We start from the raw sequence: 19,833 nt of genomic DNA, 5'->3' as shown, positions 1-19,833 counted from the left end.
CTGCATGTGTTGTGATACCTTTTCTGCTGTCTTGTTCTTGTACAGACCTTTTACTGCCTTCCTTGAGCAGCTTGCAGGAAAACTACCATTTCATGGTATGGAAACTGTTGCACCAAGTGCTCTCCGGATGAGACCAATGAGTCTTCAAGAGCTTTAGCTGGGCACAGTAGAAAAGTAGTGACAGTGGTCAGGACAGGGTTAAAAATGGAGAAGCACAGTGGTAAGATGGGACAGGGTTTGTTTCTTGCCTAAGCATCCTTTCCAGTTAGAATGAATGTTTTCAGTGTCAACCCTTAAAACAGCCATGTTCTTAAAGCATTTGTGTGGTGAAGATGTGTAGCTGTGATATGCACAGCTTAAACCTTGGGCTTTGTTTTGTAGTGTCTGGTAGTGGCCAGCTGTGGTGGTTAAGCCAATGTCAGCTATTCAGAGCTTGTCTAGACTCTGTCTGCATGATTTTTGTTTTCAGCTTTGTTCAGCTGTTCTTCCTTAATTTGATTTTCTGTTTGTTTTGAATTTATTTTATTTGTTTTGGGTTTGTTTTTTGCTGGAGTCCTGGAAGGTGACCCAGTTAAATTTTCTCTCATTTGATATTTGCCATTTCCACCCACTGTGGCTGCTTCTTTGTGATGCAAGGATTCAGTTCTATCCTGGAGGCAGGGGAAGTGTGAGGGGAGAAACCGAGTCAAATTAATGCCAACTGCTGTTTGAGTGTTTGATGCACATGCTTGTGTTGCAGAAATGCTTAGCTGCATTTGTCTCTTTGTTCCTAGGTTAAGGACTGTAAGCAGATACTTTAGAAACTGGGGAAATCCCAGTTAATAAAATAGCTAAAGATAGGTTAGAAAGTAAGAGCTGACAAGAGAGCAGCCGTTAAGTGGTTGTTTTGGCAGTCCATCAACAGGAAGGGGATTCACTTGAATGTTTCTGTCTTGTAATTTATTTTATTTATTTTTTTAAAGAAAAAATTACTCTCTTCTGCACAGGCTGGCAAAACAGCTTTGATTTCCTCCTCCCTGCCCCAGACATGCTTAGCTTACAGGATTCTTCCTCACATGCTAGCACATTCATAAATTATTTTAGTCTTAGTCAATCAGAAATTGAGGGCATGTCACTGCAGAAGGCACTGGAGAAGAAATTCTGTATTTTGATTGCTCTGTACTGATGGACATCTTGGGGCATAGGCCAAACTGGAGATCTTGATTTCTCTACGTATTCTCTTTTTGCAACTGCAGTGTTCTTTCCAACTCTTATCAGGACTTTCAAGCTAAACACAGTGGTTTTGATTTGCTGCTGCTTCACCAAAGAATGCCATTGTCTGTGTTCCTCTTTTTTAATGTCAAATATTCCTAAGCTTTTTGGAGAACTTACTGTTTTTTCAGTGATGGCTGTGTCTTACCCAGCAAGGCAAGTTTGTCAGGCTGCGTCAGAAAATGGTGAGGAATTCAGAGGTGCTCTGTTCTCCCAATTGTCTGCATTCACCTTTTGTGTGTGCTAGAGGTAGGCAGCGGTAGTCAAAGTTCAAACCTTCCACGGTTTTATATAGAAGATATTCTTCCTCTGCTTTTGGAAATTCAAATTGAGATAGAATCTTCTGGGAATTAATGGGGAATGGATATGACTACATATTAGGTGTTTTTAGTTGAATTAAATTCATGTCCTTGATTACAGACTATTCTTTGGAACAGTCTTTTTACTTATTTTGTCTTTTGGAGAAGTTAAGTCCAGCAAGGGACTTAATACCCCAAAAAACCAAAGGTGACTTATCCCAGACAGAGATCAATGTTTATGTTATTATTCCAGAGGAGAATATTCATCTTGTCAAAGCTGAAGAATTCAGAATTCTCCCTGCCAGCACCTCCATTTCTTTCTTCATCTGTGATGCTCTTTTAGTACTTGTTAATTCATGCTTTCCTGGCTGTATTGTGCTCTGATATGTGCTCAGGCTGCTGAATTCAGGTCTTTGTAGTGATGCTGTAGTTTTTTTTCATGAGCTTGTGGTATAGTGTGTGGGTGGAATTGGAAAGGGAAACAATTAATTTTGGACTGAGCTTTAATACTTGACATTCTGCTTCCATCTGATAAGCTGTATGAGTGGGATATCTTCAAGGAACATGAATCAGTTTAAGTCCATGCCCAAGAGAGATGGGAACAGTTGTGCCCAAATAAATTTCCACTCCTCTGGAGGGCATTTATAAGATGTGCCTTCTAAGGTAGCAGCTGGCACATTGCACAAGGATGAAGAAATATGGAAGTGGAAATAACCTGCACGGGGATTTCTGTGTTAAATCAGTGAGAGGGAAAACCTGAGGGGCAGCTACAGTTTTAGGTTTAGCTGGGTTTTTTGGTTGTTGGGTTTTTGTTCTGAGGTTTCTTTGGGTTGTTTTTTTTTGTTATTGTTTTGTTTTTAACATAAGATTATAGCACAGAATTGATAAATCTTTGGCACTAGGAATCTGATGGTTCATTCTGTTCTCTGCCCAAAGAATAGTGTCCCTATTTCAATATTTCATTTCTATTTTTAAATCTAGACAATATCTTGAAAGAATTATTATTTCAGAATGTTTTTTGCCATTTCAATGTAATAGCTGGTCTAAAAACATGTAAGCAAGCAACACACTAATTTCCAAATGCTGATTTAATTCTAATTATGTCATCTAGAGACAGAGATGAGTGTGACTACTCTGACCCTGACTGTCAGTTGTTTAAGGTGAAACACCCTGCTACCACAGGGTTCCCATTCTAAGTCGTTGGCAAGACTTTTGCTAGTCACCTAAACATTGTTCACAGAAAGGCACTAGCCTGTAAGTTAGGATGATGGGGATTTATTTCCAGTGTCATTGTGTCAGTCCCTGGAAGATTTAGCAAAAGATCTGGGTGGGGGGAAATGGTGTGTGTGTCCAGAGCATCAACTCTCCTCTCTACCTTCGTCATTGGAAAATACAGTCAGCAAAACTTATTTCTGACAGGAACACACAGATTCCACTCACTTTTATTACCAGTGAGGGAACAAATGGAAATCTTTTGTTGAAAGTTTATTAAAAACAGAAGAATGATTAATTTTTATTTTGAATTTAAAATGGCTACAGTACAGTACACTGTATTCATCTCAGCTGTATCAGAGTAATGTACCTTTTCTTAATTGAAGCTTTTAGTTGTACTTTGGGCTAGCTGTTCTTGGTCAGACTTCACAGCCATAGGCGACGATGCTCTCTAAATTACCTCTTTGGCTGCTGGTACCTGGGACACGCTCCAGGTTATTCTTGTGCAGCTTGCAAGAACAAAACTAAGATACAGGTGGTACTTCAGAAGAGCATGACCTTTCTCAGAGTGTGTTTTGCTGTCACCTCTGATCCCCATCTTTCCTGTGAGAACTCACTTTTCCCAGCAGCCTTAAACCTAATTGTTACTTAAGCCTTTCCAGCTTGAGCATAAGATGACCATTTTGTACTATGAATGGTACAAAAAATACTGTGGCTGTAATGTTAATCAAAGTGCCTTTATTTTGTGGAGAGGGAAGACTATCATGCACATTAGATTGAAGTTCCCAAAGTAGTAACTGTCTGTACTTTAGTAATAGCTGTACTTGCTGCTGTTTAATTAAGCACAGGATCTGTTGATGCAGTGTGCTTCGGTTTAATGATCCAGCCTTGAATGAGCTTAGTATATTTTTAGTTTGTAGCTAAAGGGTGAAATTGAGCATCTTTTTAGAATAAATAAATAAATTAAAAACCCCTTTCAGCACTTATTTCCTTCTCTGTACTAATCCTTCCTCCCCTCCCTTCCTCTTCTGGATTTTTAGCAGCCTTGTGAATAATGAATGAGCCTGAGGATTAAACTGTGTTTCTCTGAAGTGGACTTCTCTGTGTAAAAACAGCTAACCTGGTTCTGTGCAGTGCTGAGAGGCTTTTGCTTCTGATGGAAATAGTGGGTTTTTTTTAATCCTTTGGCATTCCACGTGACTCCTGTAGTGTGTCCGACCCTTATTTACTGCTGAGCAAGTTTAAACCAGCTGCTACTTCTGCAAATCCACTTCATTCAGTAATAGACCTTAAAGGTCAGTGTGGACTCCTGTGTGCATGGGAGCAGCCATCAATATTTTATCACTTTCTCTTAAGATTGATGACAGGAACGCACCTACGTTTGTGTCCTGATCAGTGGGCTTTACAGGCTTGAGACAGCACATTTATGAGTCTTTTTTCTTGAATGCAGCTTTGCCCACTGCAGCTGCCTGTTCTCATTAGTTGGTAGGAGCAGGACAGCCTGGTCTGAATGCGGTTGCTGCGGACTGGCAAGCCCACACTTCCTTCTGCATTGCTCCAAGGCAGCCTTTTCTGAAAACGGAAGGAAGGAAGAGAGGTCCCATATCTGTTGAAAAGGCATGGTCGTGCCAGAGTTGGTTCCTAAAGGATAAACAGTCTTATTTTTCCGTTTGTCTGGAATTACTGATGTGAGTTCTAGCCACCAAGGTACCTACAGTGCTGCTGTTCTCACCATACTCCCTAGCAAGCATGAATCCTCTGCCCACAGAACTTCTCTGGCAGGAATGGGCAGTGCCTATACCTCAGCAGGTCTTGTTCCCATTCTGGAAAAGGCCTTTGGGAGAGAAAGAATAATTCCATATCTGTGCTCTTTCAGTTGTTGCTCATTGTGGTGGGACTGCAAAAGCATGGCCTTCTGCTGTGTTGGGGAGCAGGAGAGAGGCACTCAAAAAAGTTATGCAGAGATAAGGCTCTCTTGCTGCACGCATCAGCAAGCAAGGACTTTTAAAATTTAATTTGCTACTAGCACAGTCTCTCTTTAAAATCTAAAACACAAATTACTGCTTGGTCTCAGGTTTTGTTTTTTGTTGTGATTGATGCATCTTTTTATATCCAAATATTCAAAGAGTATTTTTCATATCTTGTAGTTGCTCTCAGGCCTGCAGGTTTAAACAAAATACTGTCTGTACCTTAGACTGTGCTTAAAATACTGAAAAATGTGATGTCCTTTTTTTTACCATTGACTTGTTTAGTCTCTTGAAAGGCAATTCTTATGGTTTGTTGATGATGAATACAGAACTCATTTTTACATGTAATGAGTGTGGAAATGATGTGGTTTGTTATTGCTCTTACCTGTAGCTACAGTTGTAGTAATATTGGAGATACTGAGCTCTTGATAACAGGATAGAGGCACTTCAACGTACTCTTTTTGCTGATGTTTTGTTCTTACAAATGTGGTCATTGAAAACACGATCAAAAGTTTTGCTCCTGTAATGCTGGACTTTTGGTCAGTTGTGAGCTCGTTGCTTTTGACCTTATGACTATCTTAAGTTAACTCTTAAAAACAGAGTTTTTTATTTATACTTCTAGACAAAAACCTGCAGGATGTTTGACTGAGCTCCCTTATGTAACTTCTTTTTGCAGCCTGAGATTTCTTAATGCCTCTGCCAACAAACTGGAAATGCTTCCTCCAGCCACCCTTTCTGAAGAAACCCATAGCATCTTGCAGGAATTGTATTTGACCAATAACAACCTCACAGATAAATGTGTACCCTTATTAACAGGCCACCCACACCTGAAAATCTTGCACATGGCTTACAATCGCCTACAGAGCTTCCCTGCAAGGTAAGGAACTAGTTCCCCTGCCTTTGGCCCATGGGTGGGTGGGCATCATGAAGTATGTTCACAGTGAGAACTGAATTGCACAGGAATGCGGTGGCAGAGGCTGCATTTTGGGTGTAGTGGTACCACAGTGGGTGGATTCCCCCGCTTATGCCCTCCTGCACATTGCTCCCCTCTCTTGCAGTACAGGCAAATGAGTGAGGCTTGCTACTTGGTGAGTTTTCATGAAACTGTTTTCAGCTGTTCTAATTCAGCAAGGTCACTCTATGCTTTTGGAAGTCAAGCAAGGAGGTCTTCTGTTCTCCCTCGCTTGGTAACGTTGCTTACACCTGGTGAGCTTCTCCTCTCAAGAGATTGTGAGCACAGCCGTCTGGAAATGTTCTCTGGAAGTGCACTAAACTCCACTAGGGTAAAATCCTCTCAAGTCCAGAAGAAGATTCTGCCTTGGCAGCAATTTCTGCACTTTCAGTTCACTCTGTTTTAATCAGAAGTCTTTCAAGTGTAAGATGTGCTGTAAAACTGATGGGGTACAACCTTGAAAAAGAGATGCCAATAAATAATGGAAGGGACATCTTTGTCCTTGTGTGATATTCTGAGCAGCTGGGCTCCAGAAGCAAGGAGAAGGGACAGAGATGAATTTAGGGGGAAGAGCTGAGTGGGGTGCCAGAAGAGGGAGGGGAAAATGTGAGGTGCAGAGATGCAGTGAGAAACTATGGTTGATAGGAAGGGGAAGAAAGGAGGCAAGAGTGCAAGTGAGCTAGTAAGCAGTGGGGATGCAAGCAAAATAAGTAATTTGAAAGGTAGTGTTAACAAACAATGACAGAAGAAGTACACATTTTGTTGCACAACTGTGTTGGCATCTGACATGAGGAGAGCTGACAGGCACAGTTGTGAACAAGAATCAAAGTCTGTGATTTTGTTCCCTTAAAGTAACAAAAACCATTGCTCTTATCACTGCTTCAAAATAAAATATGCGTATATTAGAAGAAAAATTCTCAAATTCTTGTTTTCACAGCAAAATGGCCAAGCTGGAAGAGTTGGAGGAAATTGATATTAGTGGGAACAAACTGAAAGCCATTCCAACAACCATCATGAACTGCAGACGTATGCATACTGTAATTGCTCACTCCAACTGCATTGAAGTCTTCCCAGAAGTCATGCAGCTTTCTGAAATAAAGGTATGGAATGAATGTATTTTGGAAGAAGCAAGCGTAATGCAATTTTACCAGTTCTCTTCTGCCCTTGGGTCTCTAATTGCTATGGGACAGTATATTCTCAGAGAGTATGGGGATCTGACAGTTGCTTTCTCCTCTGAAGTCACAGGCAAAATACTTGCCTCTGCGCACCCTCAGAGGGGAATGAAGAGAAGCCTCAAAATCTGATTTTACCCTTACCTTGGTTACTCTGTATCTTTTCTGCCAGATAAGTGTTAATTGTCTTCCTGTGGTACTCTGTTTTGATACAACTTTAACATTTGTCAAGAGCTGTGCCTAATTAACTCTTGCTGCCTTGGCAATCAGCTTATTCTGTAGGAATGGACTTTGTTTAGAGCAAGTCTTAAAAACTGCTGAAGCTGCAGAACAGGATAGGGACAGAGATAAATTCGGGGAGCACAGGATTTGATATTTAGGCAATCTACTTTCATTTTCCTAATTGCAGTCATATTTTGCACAATGGTAAAATTAGCTAATCTGTCTCCTGTCTGTGTTTCCAGAAGTAATTCTGTACTTTTCCCAATGTTTCTTTTTGAGGGAGACGTTCTTCACTTGACCACACTACAAACGCTACTCCTTACTCCTGTGAACTGTGTTCCTGCTTCTTGCCTGGTTCTAGTGCAGACTAGTTTGCACTGTGTGCCCTTTCTGCTGGACAGAGCTGGGAGACGGTTGTCTCACAGCATACAAATCTTGTGATACAGAAGAAAAATCTGTCCTTCTCGGAGGCTGAGAACTGATTACCTATTCAGGGACTCAAAACAACTTAAGTGTCCTTCTGGCGCTTTGTGAAGTCAAAAGGCTAAGTTCCCAGCCTGCTGTGTGTGCCTCAGTGTCTGGGGTCATGGAAAGCAGCAGGAGCAATAATTCTGTTGGACAAGGGAGTATATGTAAAGATGAGCTTTGTGGTTTCAGCCAGGAAATCTCAAACAAATTCCTGGGTATTTGAATACTCCTCCCTCTTTGGAACAATGGCCAGAGGAAGCAGAGGGCCATTTAGAATCAATCAGAAGTAAAGCCTTTTTTCTTAGAGGAAGAATTGGGGTGGGGGAGCAAAGCTCTGCATAGTAAACATTTCTTTAAAAATATGAGGGTGGTTAGCAAAAAAAGGAAAAAATGATAATGTAAACATACTGATAGGGAAAAGTCACCTTTTTCCTTTTGCTTGTGTGTCTTGGGGAAAACTGAATGCTTTATAGAAGTGTCGTATTTAAAGTGCTACTTGGCCACATTGAACAGCAAAATGCTCTTGGAAGAGCTGGCAGTTTTCTTCCTGCTGGTTCCCTATGGTTTAGCTCTCTTCAGCAGAAGAAAGAGATGTGGACGTCACTAAGTGTTTTGGGAATGCAGGGATAACGTGTGCCTTAATTTAAGAGGGCAAAGTGTTCTTTGACTCCACCTTTGTGGCAGGAAAATGCCTGGTCAGTACTCAGTCCTAGTGTTGACTTACATGAGATGAGTTCATATAATTGCCAGATGGGAAGGTGCCTTGTTGGACGTAGGAGTTCTGGCCTTTGGGTAATTTCTCTAGGTCAGGGTTGGTGTTTATCAATTTGGAGATGATAAAGCATGAGCTGCCTGCCTGTATCTATTTCTTGCCCTTACCTGAGCTCCTTCTTAGATATGGGGTAGCATTCAAAATATGCCAAAGTGCAGAATTTATTTCTTTAACTATGGATTTAGTCACGTGGTGAAATAAGCTTGTTTTTAGCAAAGCACAAAGTCATCTCGTCTAATGTCACCTCTGATTATATCATACTTGATGATTAATTTTAACTGAAGTGGCATTCACTCTAAACTCCTGGGGAAACTCTGCTACCTGAGGTAATGGCTGTTTTGCTTTAATTAGCCTGAGAGGCTGACGTATTATGTTTTTGGTGTCAGTATCACTGGAACAGTTAGTAGCAGCAGTTACTATGCTGTCTGAAATGATTTCAGAAGGAAGACTAGTATAAATGATGATGCTTTTACAATTGCAATGACTCCAGGATTTCCAGATACAAGGTCATTTTAAAGATATAATTGTCTCTAAGCCTTTATTACACACTACAGTCAAGGCTGCAGAAGCTGTGTGTTGTCCTCTCTTTTAAAGAGCCCAGTGGAGACCTTGGAAATACCTTGCACAATGCATTTTTAGGGGTTTTATTGTCTTTTATGACAGTTATTTATACTGTCAGAGTTAGGTTTGCCCTGTGCACACTGAAATGTCTTCTGCAAACGGCCGAGCAGCTGGAAGCACTCACACCTGAGTGAGTGCCCCAGCAGACTCTTCCCTGCAGCTGTTGTGTGACTTCAGTTTCCTTGCTTTACAAAAGAAAAACACCAAATAGGATAATATTACTATGACCACCTTCAGCTACAAGTGGAAATAACCCAGGTCCCTTCCAGCCTTGAACACAACAGTTACAGAGCCGTGAAAGCAGCAGCCTGCCTAAGCAGATGCTCCCTGTTAAACCCAGTCTTCCAGTTGGCCCATCCAGTGCAAAATCCTATGTGCAGTTGCAGTTGTTCCTCTGGTGCAGCTTGGGTGGGGCAAAACCAGCTTGTGTTAAAGTAACACAGGAGGAAATTGGGATAAGTTAGGAAATAAACTTTCCTGCTTGCCTGTGGAGTAGATCAAGGACTAAATTTAACACAGACCCACAGCAGGTCCCTCTTAGCCTATTCTTCAAAGAGTACCAGTAACACCTAAGAAATTCCATCCTGATAAATAAACCATCTTCACTAGTGCCCAGGGATCAAGGGATCTGCTGTAGAGTGTCACTTAAATGCACACTGAGCATTTAAGGAGAGCAATGGAATTACTGGTATTTGTACTTTTCATTACAGCATGCTCTTCCAACAAATATGTAATGGCATGGAGGTGTTGAACACAGCAAGGGCTGCTGGCAACTTCCTTAATCTGCAAAGTAGTTGCTGGCTCTCTGGAAGCAGCAAGGAGTTGTGCAGAGGGAAAAAGCTTGCTGGAATAACTGTTGCTAAGCTGTCTATTACTTTGTTTGCGTGACCGATTTAAACTTTGATTTCCTTATCAGGCTTAGATAACGTCAGCAGTTTGTTCTTCATAGATAATAAAGCCTCCATATTAGACAATCTCAGGATTCAAGATTTGGGTCAGAAATTTTTTATTTTCATTGCACTTATTTAATAAAGTGTTTGGTGACTGTTCTTTTCCAGGATTTACTAGGTTATCTTATTTCTGCTTCCAGCTCAGGAGTCGATGTCTTTGAATATACCTACAAAAATTGAAAGTGCCTCTCTTGTATTGATGGAAATTACATAATGGTCAAAATGTGCAGCTAGAAAAAGTCTCCCTCTGTCCCTTTCAGCTCTTTTATTAAAGTCTCTGAAGTCTTTCACTTTTGCAACTTGAAAGTAGAAAATGGCCTTTCAGAAAGATGTGGATAGTTCTTCTGTCCTCTGTTAAATACCAATCTGCTCTGTCCTCTCAGAATTTTTGTTTTGTTTTGTTTTGGGGTTGGTTTTTTTTTTTTGGTTTTTTGTTTTTTCAGTTTTTGGGCATACTACACTAGTCATCCTGTGGTTGTTTGGAGGTTTGATTTGTTCTCATATGCCCTATTTTTCCCTGTATATTGACTTTCGTTTGGATACACAGGTTTAAACAATGTTTGAAGATTTTATCATTTTAGTGTACTTGTTCTAGCTAATTTGTGCTTAGCTGGTCGATAGCCTACAAGTTTCTTTGCTGTTTTGTATTTTTGAAATGTTTAAACTTTATTTTCTTCACTCTTTTTTTAAAAATTGATTTAGTATTTAAATACAAATCCCTCTAAGATGACACTAATTAAAAACATGTTTAAAACTGCTCCAGTATTTTCCCCCCCTACTCCTCCCTTCCGCATACATTAATAACACGGCTTATTTTAATATCCCTTAGTAAATACTGAATTCCTTGGAGCCTGCTGCCAGTGGCTTAGAAGCCCCAGCTGTACTTATCTCCATTTCCTTTGTCTATTAAGAGACTGTTTTTGTTAATAACATTTTTCCTTAATTAATTTGAAAATCCACTGACTATATCTGTGAAGAGGAGACAAAACTTACTGGTTTTATAACAGGATGACACCTGACTAGAGGTGGAAGTGAAAGGAACATATTTCTAGGTGTCCCAGACATCTGGCAAGATGGCTAAATGCCATGTAAGAATTTCTTTTGTAAGAAGCACTTACTTAAAGGAATGGTCTTAGGTCTTGATTGCAGCATTTATTGTTCATGAAACATGCATTACTACATTTAGTCAAAATTTGTATGATCTTGGTGACAGCTGAATTCTCTTGTTTTTTTGGCTGCTTTCCTTTTGCAGTGTGTGGACCTAAGCTGCAATGAACTGAGTGAAGTCACATTGCCTGAAAACCTGCCTCCAAAACTGCAGGAGCTGGACCTGACTGGAAATCCCAGATTAGCCCTGGATCACAAAACCCTAGAGCTTCTGAAGTAAGTTACCTTACAGAGTGGGGAAGGAGAGGAACAATTCTAGATGCACAAACCACAATACACAGAAGTGGAATCTCTTTTAAGGAATATGTTTCCCTGTTGCTAGTGGATCAGAAAGTAACATATTGTGTGAATAGGTCAGAAATTGATGCTTCAGTGAAGAGGATAACTTTACCCATTTTGGTGCAGTTGCTTTCAGCTGTAACTCCTGGAGGGATCTGCTATAACCATTGTTTGGCCAGTTTGATTCCATTTTACTTCTGACATTAGATTCAGCCAAAAGATATATTTTATACCGCTGATGAGATGCCAGTAAGCTGCTTGCTATATCTTTTTGTTGCATTCATCCTGCTTGGGTCTGTCTTTGCCATTGTGATTGTGATAATTTTTACCTCTTCACATACTGTTTCTTGTTCCCCTTAATATCTCTCTGCTTCTGTGCTAGAAATTATATATTTTTTTTTATATATTCAAACTGCTAACTTGCATCTCTCACTCTATTTGCAGAAGAACTGGTTCCTTTGCTTTGGGACCTTCAGTTTCCTTCCTGTCTACCTGTTTATTTCCTGCCCTGGGATTTAAGTGTCATCCATAACTGATGTTCCCCAAGTGCTTTGTCCCGTCTTCTGTAGTGTGATGAGGAGCTGTTGCAGTAAACCAGCTAATCTGTGGTGCTGCCTTGACCTTTTTTTATGTCCTGTAGGAAACTGCACCAGCTCCAAGGTTCCTTCTAAATATCTTTTATTCTTAGACATTGAATGGTTCCAAGGAGGATTGATTTACTTTTTACCGGCTGAGCAGTAACTTCATGTTCTTTGCTTTTAAATGGTTAAGATCAGACACTGGAGTAGTAACCCTCATCTCATGTCCAAACAAGGGAAATTTACAGTGTGAGCTTACTTTTAGCTTGAATCGACAGATTTTTAAAATATAGGTGGAAATTTGACTAATGATGATTTCTCATAGATAAAAACAAGAGTCCGTGTTCAGCCAGTGGAAAAAGGGGTATGACTCTATTTTGAGTAGAGTAGCTCTGCTGCATACAGGAAATCTTCCTGAAGAAGCAGTGTGTAATACTGCTCTGGTTCATAGGGGAAAAGATATATATGTTTTATAGAGTTAATGAATGGTGTCAAAACTTAGTGAAAGTTCATCATTTATAGTGAATAATCCAGCAGACAAGGTGGGCAATTCCCTTGCTACATTAGTATTTAGGCAGCATTGTACAAATCTAAATTCCAAGTAGTTGAAGAGTAATGTGGCCCAGTTATATGCCATATTTTCACTGGCATATCTGTGCTCCTTAACTCACAGGAAACTTTCCCCTCTTGCATGTGCATTTTCTTTGCTATTTGTTTTTGCCTTGGCAGTGCAGGTGGGTTGTTTTTTGCGGTTTTTTGGTGGGGTTTTTTTGGGGTTTGTTTTTGTTTGTTTGTTTGAGGGTGAGGCTTTTCTGTTTGTTTTGGGGGGATGTATGTGTTTTGTTTGTGATTTTTTGGTTGTTTCTTTTTGTTGTTGTGGGATTTGTTGAGTTGTTTTTTTTTTTAGTTTTGGGGTTTTTTAAAAATTAATTATTTTTAAAATCACAGGTCTATTCTGTTCACTAGTGTTCTTGAGGCACAATCAGGTGTTTCAGGCCTCCTGAGGGGTTTCTCAGTGTCTGATACGCTGCCCTTCCTTTTATGGTATACTGCTATAATTGACTGTGAGGGAGGAGGTGCTTCTTTCACTTGATTTTTGTGGCAGGCACAAAAATACTTGTGCACTTGGTACTTTTTATATCTTCCTTCTGCATGTGAAAGGCAGCTCTCCATCTGTGCCCTGGCAGAATTCAAGCAGGTAGTAGGTTAATATGTATTCTCGGTGCTGGTGAGAAGAGTCCTGTCATGCATGCTTGCTTTTTTAGTATGTATGGAGATCTTAAAGGAAGTTTGCATACTTGGGAGGATGTTGCCAAGTGATTTATTGGATACAAGAATTTTCATTAGCTATTAAAATGAAAAAGAAGAAGGAGAAAAAAGAAAAAAAAGAAAAAAAGATGCTGTTACTCTGATTTTGAAGAGAGAGCATTTGTTCAGTTGTAACAGTCATTTTAAATTAAGGGGAAAATAAGCCAGGCTGTCCAAAAGTCTTAGCCTGTATTGCCTGCATAGAATGTTCTGTTGGGTATCATTCACTTCAGGACACATGTCTGTTTGTACTGGTGCCCCTAGGGAGGCAGTGTGTTGAGGTAGCGCTTTTTTTTTTCCCCCACCACTTCTGGGAAGCCTTCAGACAACTCTGGGTCCTTGACCTGCCCAGGAGCCAGTGGTCAGTCAACACAGTCAAAAAAGAAACAAACAGAAACTTTCGTGACCCAAGTTCCTCTGCCCTGGAGATAAATGTCTTGTATGAGAAGTCTGCAAAGAAAGTGTGTTTGCTCAAGTGTGTCCTGCTTTGCAGGTGCAACAGAGTTAAAATCTCTGCTACTTTAGAAGAGATCCAGGTTTCAAATTCGATTTGGGATTAGTTAAACGTTTTTAATTGTCGTAGCAAGATGTTTGCCTTCTATTTGTCACACAGAGGGCTGCAAAACCAAGAACTTAAAACACAAGTGGTTCCAACATTATTTATGTAATTTGTTGGCTTTTAGTCTGCCCTCACTGATGTACATCCTGGCTATTAATGTAAAAAAGAAATCACTGGATGTGACAGTATGTCAGGTTATTTGAGGAAGGCTTTGCAATGCAGAAAAGACTTTCCTGTGTGTTCAGGTCAGGTGAGGATTTAGAGGAAAAACGAATGCTCAGGGTGAACAGTTAGACCTTTCTGCTTGTGTCCTTTTATGTTTCATTTGGTTCATGAAAGGTTTGGGTGCCTTTGAAGTGTCTGCAGCGTGTGGGGAGCTTGCTTTTCCTGCCTTTGGAAGACAGCAGTAGGGAGCAGAGGGTAGGTCATCTCTCTCCAGCAAAGCAGGGCTGTGAAGAGTATAAACAGAGAGGGCTGGGCCCTTTTTAAGTCTTTACTATGCTCTGGGAGATACTTGAAATTCAGCCTAAAGGCTATGTTGGTAGTAAATTGGAGGGTAGAGGATCAAGGGCCTTTGTGAAAATTGGACTGCACAATTGGGGAATGCAGAAGGGCTATGCCTGCTGTCAGGGCCAAAGGCTTGCTCTTGCAGGTGGGTGCAGGATGAGTATGGAGCTGATTTCTGTTTTGTGGGTGTTTTCATGAAAGGCTGTTACTACACGTTGTTGTTTCTAAACAGTTATTTTAATTTTTTTTTTTTTTTCCATTTAGAGAATGCTGCGGGTCATACAGGAGATTTCATTTGAGTACAATAAAAAGAGCACAGAAACCTGTTAAAATGGCTGGGAGAGATGTATAAGTTTAAAAAGTCACTTTGCTGTACCGGCTTTCATCAGACTTGTGGCAAATTTGCCTTGTATTCCTGCAGGCCCTGGTTTGAACCAAATAGCTCAAGGGTGGAAGGCAGGGAAATAGAGGCCAGCTAAGCAAAGTAGTGCAGCTGACAGCCTTATAGAGGCTCAGTTATTGTCGGCTGTATACAGGCACATAAAGGTAACCACTTCAGATGTCCTGCTTTATTTTCTGCTATTAAATGTGTTACTAAGAACTGGAAGAGAAAAAAAAGGTGTTCTTTCCACATTTTAAGTTGGATCATGTCAGCAAGTCCATCCATTGCATCTCTCTCCTTTCCTTTCTCCTTGCAGCAATATCCGGTGCTTCAAGATCGACCAGCCCTCGGCCGGCGATGCGTCGGGAGCGCCAGCAGTGTGGAGTCACGGCTACACGGAGGCGTCCGGCGTTAAGAACAAGTACGGCCTGGCTCGGGTTTTGTTGTGTGAGCGCCTCTGTGCCGAGACAAAGAGATCCTTTCCTCGGTGGAAGTTCTGGGGACGTTTCAGGGCCCGCAGAGGCCAAGCCACGTCTCTCCATTTGTGTACCCAGCTCTCCTGCCTGGCTCTCCCCTTGGGTCTTTGTTAGGGAAGTTGCTAAGATACAAGGGTAGCCGACACATTTGGTCTGTGCAAGACTGCTACTTGCAAAAGATCTGAGTGTTTAAAAGCATTTTCCTCTTTGCAAAGCTTCTTTATCTTCAACCAAAGGATGTTTACCAAGCAAATCAGAGCTACTAAAGAGGAGACAGAATGGGAAAAACTCTGAATATTCATAGTGTGTGGTGCTCCTGTGACTAAGGCAGCACTTGACAAATAATTTACCAAGAGTCTGCTAGTCTCTGTGTCGCTGGCAATGTGATGAATCTTTCTTTGTTCCTCAAATACCTTTTTAGAAATCTTCTGCTACCTAGGTTTCCATAGCAAGTGCCAGCAAGCCTTTCCTAACTCTTAACTGATTTAAGGCACAACTTGGTCATCAGCATGCTAGATCCCAAGGATGCTTTTTCAAGCAGCAAGTGCAGTTTAAATTGGTGTTGTTTCAGAGATACTTTCCCTCCCGTTTTTACAAATAAGAGACTTGCTCATGTGCTGAAAAGGAGGAAGTATCCTTAGGCCTTGGCTTGAACTTCCAGTATAGTTCTCTCCATGTCTTAGTACTGTTGATGGGCCTCATCCCCACAGCTCAGAAAGCAGTCCTGAAACACCTGTGACCAGAGGTGGTTAAAGCTGGCGCTCAGACCAGACTGCATCTCTCTGGTCAAAATGACAGTTTGAGAAACTAGTAGTGGGATAGAACCCCTGATGTTTTCCTGCTTTGTTTTTTCCCCTAGGCTGTGTGTGGCAGCACTTTCAGCGAACAACTTCTGTGACAACCGGGAGGCCCTTTATGGTGTGTTTGATGGGGACCGCAATGTGGAAGTGCCCTATCTGCTGCAGTGCACGATGAGCGACATCCTGGCAGAAGAGCTGCAGAAAACAAAGAATGAGGAGGAATACATGATCAACACTTTCATCGTTATGCAGAGGTGAGTCTTGGATCTGAAGCTTTTTTTACCTTGTCTGTGTTTATAGTGCAGTTTCTTTGCTTTTGGGTCAGGCACCTGCTCTTGCTTCAAAGAAATTGTGACGGGGGGCGGGGGGAAGCCTTGGTATCTGGCTACAGTGTTTTCTTTTATCGATTGTTTTGTGAGTATTGCCTCAGTTCCTTTCAGGTGTGGGGAGAAAAACCCCAACACCTCTCCAACCAAACAAAAAAATCCCAGCCCACCTGCAGAGTTACTAAAATGCTCATGACTAAGTGGTGGGTGAAGGTTTATTTCTTTTTGGTATCTTCTCCAAGTCTTAAGATTTACAATTGGCCATAACCAAGTCAGTGGTATGAATGTCTCGATCATCTTTTTAAACTTCCTTGCTACAACTGCCTGCAAAGCCTGAACTCATCCTTTCAGTTTCTGTGTACCAATTCAGGTTATTTAAGGCTACACAAATAAATAAAACACGTGGTCTGACTTCTTAGAAATCCCTTTGGCCTTTGAATATTATTTGAGTATGACCCATCCAGAGAGCTTGTGATACAAAAGCTGTGAGTGTAATTGTAGTTCTGCATAGTGGTTTGGAAATTGTGTGTGCTGTTCTGGACAGGAGAAGAAATTGTGCCTAGGGAGGCACTGGGTGAAGGAGTAGTATGAGGGGAATTGAACAGAGGTGAGTGAAGAGGTCAGGGAAAGAGGGAAAGCAAATAAGCAGCTTAGAGACTGAGTAAGTGGATCAAATTAAAAGTAGCATTGCTTATTGTTGAATTGCACCCTTGGAAAGGAAAAATACTGAAGTTGTTGTATTGGGAAAGATAGGGAAGCAGTAGGGTGGCATTGAGTCTTATAAACACAAGGGAGAAAACACTTCCTTCCCATAATTGCTTATAACAATGCCTCAGACTGCTCACTGAGAAGGTGGTTGCCATATACTTAAAATATTCAAAAATAATAACAATTTTGAGTACTGAAAGTATTTACTGAGTGGTTTTGTTTGCTACTAATGCAGTTTACAAGGAATGTGGCATTCCTACAAAAAGCTCCTCTTTTTTTTTTTTTTTTAATTTTGGTCTCAAATCAAAATCAGCTGACCACTTCTTTGGAGAACAAGAAATAGTATTCATTCCAGTTGCATTTAGCCATTCAGTGATGCTTACAGACAATATGCAGCACTCCTAGAGTGTATTTGTAAAAAATAATGTAGAAGGCACATTGAGGCTTGGTTGCAAATTTAATTGTCCATTCTGTCCCCAGAATTTTGAATCTAAAGTTCTTATTAGCTATATCTAGCCTTAATATAAATATTAATAATTAGCTTTCTAATTACTATAGGAGTAAGATGCTCATAAACAAGCTGGCTGGGAAGGATGAGTGTTTCTTCACAGTCTAATATTGAAATTAATTTATATTTTAATGGCAGGCTTCTGAAAACTTGGATTTTATCCATTGATTTTTTTTTTCTACTGTGGCTTCTGCTGAAAAAGCAGGCTTAAACATTTCTAAGAACATTTTTAATGGGTTAGTACCTGACAGCATAAATGAAAAATGTACCTTCTTACAGTGGAATTCACAGCCATTGTGATTTTTTTTGGTCATAATTTGATAACTTTTAAGAGCATTATCCTAAAGATATCACCTCTGCCCTCTGCTTTTGCTCAGAAGTAGGGTTTTTTTGCAGTCAGAATTATTATTTTTATAATAAGATACTTAGCTTCAGAAGCCAAAGCTCTATCTGACCTTTAAAACAAATATCTATTAGATGTAAAGGGAAAGACAACTGTGAAACTCTTAGAAGTGCAAAGATTTTTTTTTTTTTTTTAACTGAGCATATTTGAGTATCTGCATATGTGAAAAAAACACCCTGCCTGAGAGTTGCACGTGGGATCCCTGCAGTGCTGCTGCTGCAGTGTCACAGTCTTCAGTGGAGACCTTTGTTTCTGTCCCAGTGATCCAGTAGAGCCAGTGCCCCGAATGCTTCTGATTGTGGAACAGCGGCTGTTTCTCCCTACTGCCCCTTATACTTGTTTTCCAATTAAAGAACAATCACTGTTTTGTTTAAATTCCAGGAAACTTGGAACAGCTGGACAGAAACTTGGAGGCTCTGCTGTCCTTTGCCATATAAAACATGATCCCATGGACCCTGGTGGATGCTTCACGCTAACCTCAGCAAACGTGGGGAAGTGCCAAACCGTTCTCTGCCGGAATGGGAAACCTCTGCCTTTGTCCAGGTGTTACGTGATGAGCTGTGAAGAAGAGCTGAAGAGGATTAAGCAGCATAAGGCCATTATCACAGAGGTTAGAGAACAGCTGGGGATTGTTGCAACTTGCAGCTTCTTTGAAGAGCATTTGCACAGCAGTGCATGAAATTACATGTTGATATCAGAAACCTCTAGAAGGTGGTGTTCATAGTGTAGGTTCCTCAGTTGCACTTTTCCTTTCAATTTGATTCATACATTCATACCGTGCAGTCAAGTTGCTTTTCCATTCCATTGCCATGCTGGATTTTGATTAGCTTTCAAGAGTGAGCAGCTGTGAGCACGTTGCATTGAAGCAGGAAAGCAGATACTCTCCTTCTAATGGGAGAGGAATTGCTGTGTTGGAACTGTCATGGAGAGCTTTTCCAATTAAAAAGGATGAGAGGGCAGAGCACTTGGAGCAATGCCGTCCTTCCCTTAGGAGACTCCTTGCTCCTGGCAGGCTGACTTTGCTGTCTGAGCTATGTTCCCAGAACTGCCCTTTGACAGGCTTCTCTTGAAGAGAGTACTTGCCCAAAAGGAAAACTCACCCTGTGCTCAGCTGAACCATGAGAGACGAGAAAACTATTTGTTCCTTTCTTAAGAAGCTTGAAGCCACTGCTGTCAGTTTTGCTTTGCCTCGTGTGACATATGCAGAGGAATAGATAAATATCGAATCCTCCTAATGGTGGAGGAAAGGGCAGAAACCTCCCTGCTGTGTGCCTGAGAGCAGGGTGGGCTTCTGTGTGTGGAGTAAGCCATGTGCCTGTTGATCTTGCCTGGCAAGATCAAATGAAGATCTTGGCTGGGATCTCAAATGTGACAAGTTGAAAGGGAATCACTCCAACATAGTGTGCATCATGGAGACACGTTCATTCTGTGGCTCCATAGAGGAAAAAGGAAATTTCTGGGCTGAATCTTTAGATGACTCACTGATTTCATGCACACTGATGGCTTATCACTGCTGTCAGCTTTCTAATGGGAAAGTTAACAAGCAGACATGGGGGCTTTTTTTCTTCTGTGTGATTGTAAAGAGGAAGCTTTTTTAGTCTTGGTTCACTTTTCTGTGGTTATCTGCTTTATAATAACCCCTACAGTTATTAGCTGGACCCAAAGAGTGTAAATCCTTACCTTTTCTGTTCTTCTTGAATACGCAATTAGCAGGGTGCAGCTATCCCCAGCAGGCTGACAGATAGCCAGACTTGCTGTTTCAGACACTTGCTCTGCTTATTCTGGCAGCTTGGATTTTAACCAGGACAGGATTCTGGGATTTGGACATGCATGGGATTCTTTTCTCAAATGTGTCCTTTTTTACTGATGTTATCCCTTCAGATACTACTCCTCCTCCCTTTGGAAATGTCATATCTAAGTGGAAATGTAGTAAGTAATTGGGGCGT

General features: G+C 40.9%; 1 protein-coding gene across 1 annotated transcript in view; it reads left to right on the top strand.

Annotated features, from left to right (window-relative positions):
- The window catches only part of PHLPP1 (PH domain and leucine rich repeat protein phosphatase 1), a 137,598-nt gene that overhangs the window by 115,083 nt on the left and 2,682 nt on the right, over window positions 1-19,833 (top strand). The window contains exons 11-16 of the mRNA XM_058830383.1: window positions 5,406-5,606; window positions 6,619-6,781; window positions 11,139-11,269; window positions 14,983-15,087; window positions 16,002-16,196; window positions 18,269-18,497. Coding sequence (XP_058686366.1) covers window positions 5,406-5,606; window positions 6,619-6,781; window positions 11,139-11,269; window positions 14,983-15,087; window positions 16,002-16,196; window positions 18,269-18,497 — 1,024 coding nt within the window. The remainder of the gene's footprint in view (window positions 1-5,405; window positions 5,607-6,618; window positions 6,782-11,138; window positions 11,270-14,982; window positions 15,088-16,001; window positions 16,197-18,268; window positions 18,498-19,833) is intronic.

The sequence above is a fragment of the Poecile atricapillus genome, chromosome 2 (genome assembly GCF_030490865.1).
Source record: "Poecile atricapillus isolate bPoeAtr1 chromosome 2, bPoeAtr1.hap1, whole genome shotgun sequence".
Lineage (NCBI taxonomy): Eukaryota > Metazoa > Chordata > Aves > Passeriformes > Paridae > Poecile > Poecile atricapillus.
Note: the sequence above shows the minus strand (reverse complement) of the source record. Positions and strands in the feature narration are given on the sequence as shown.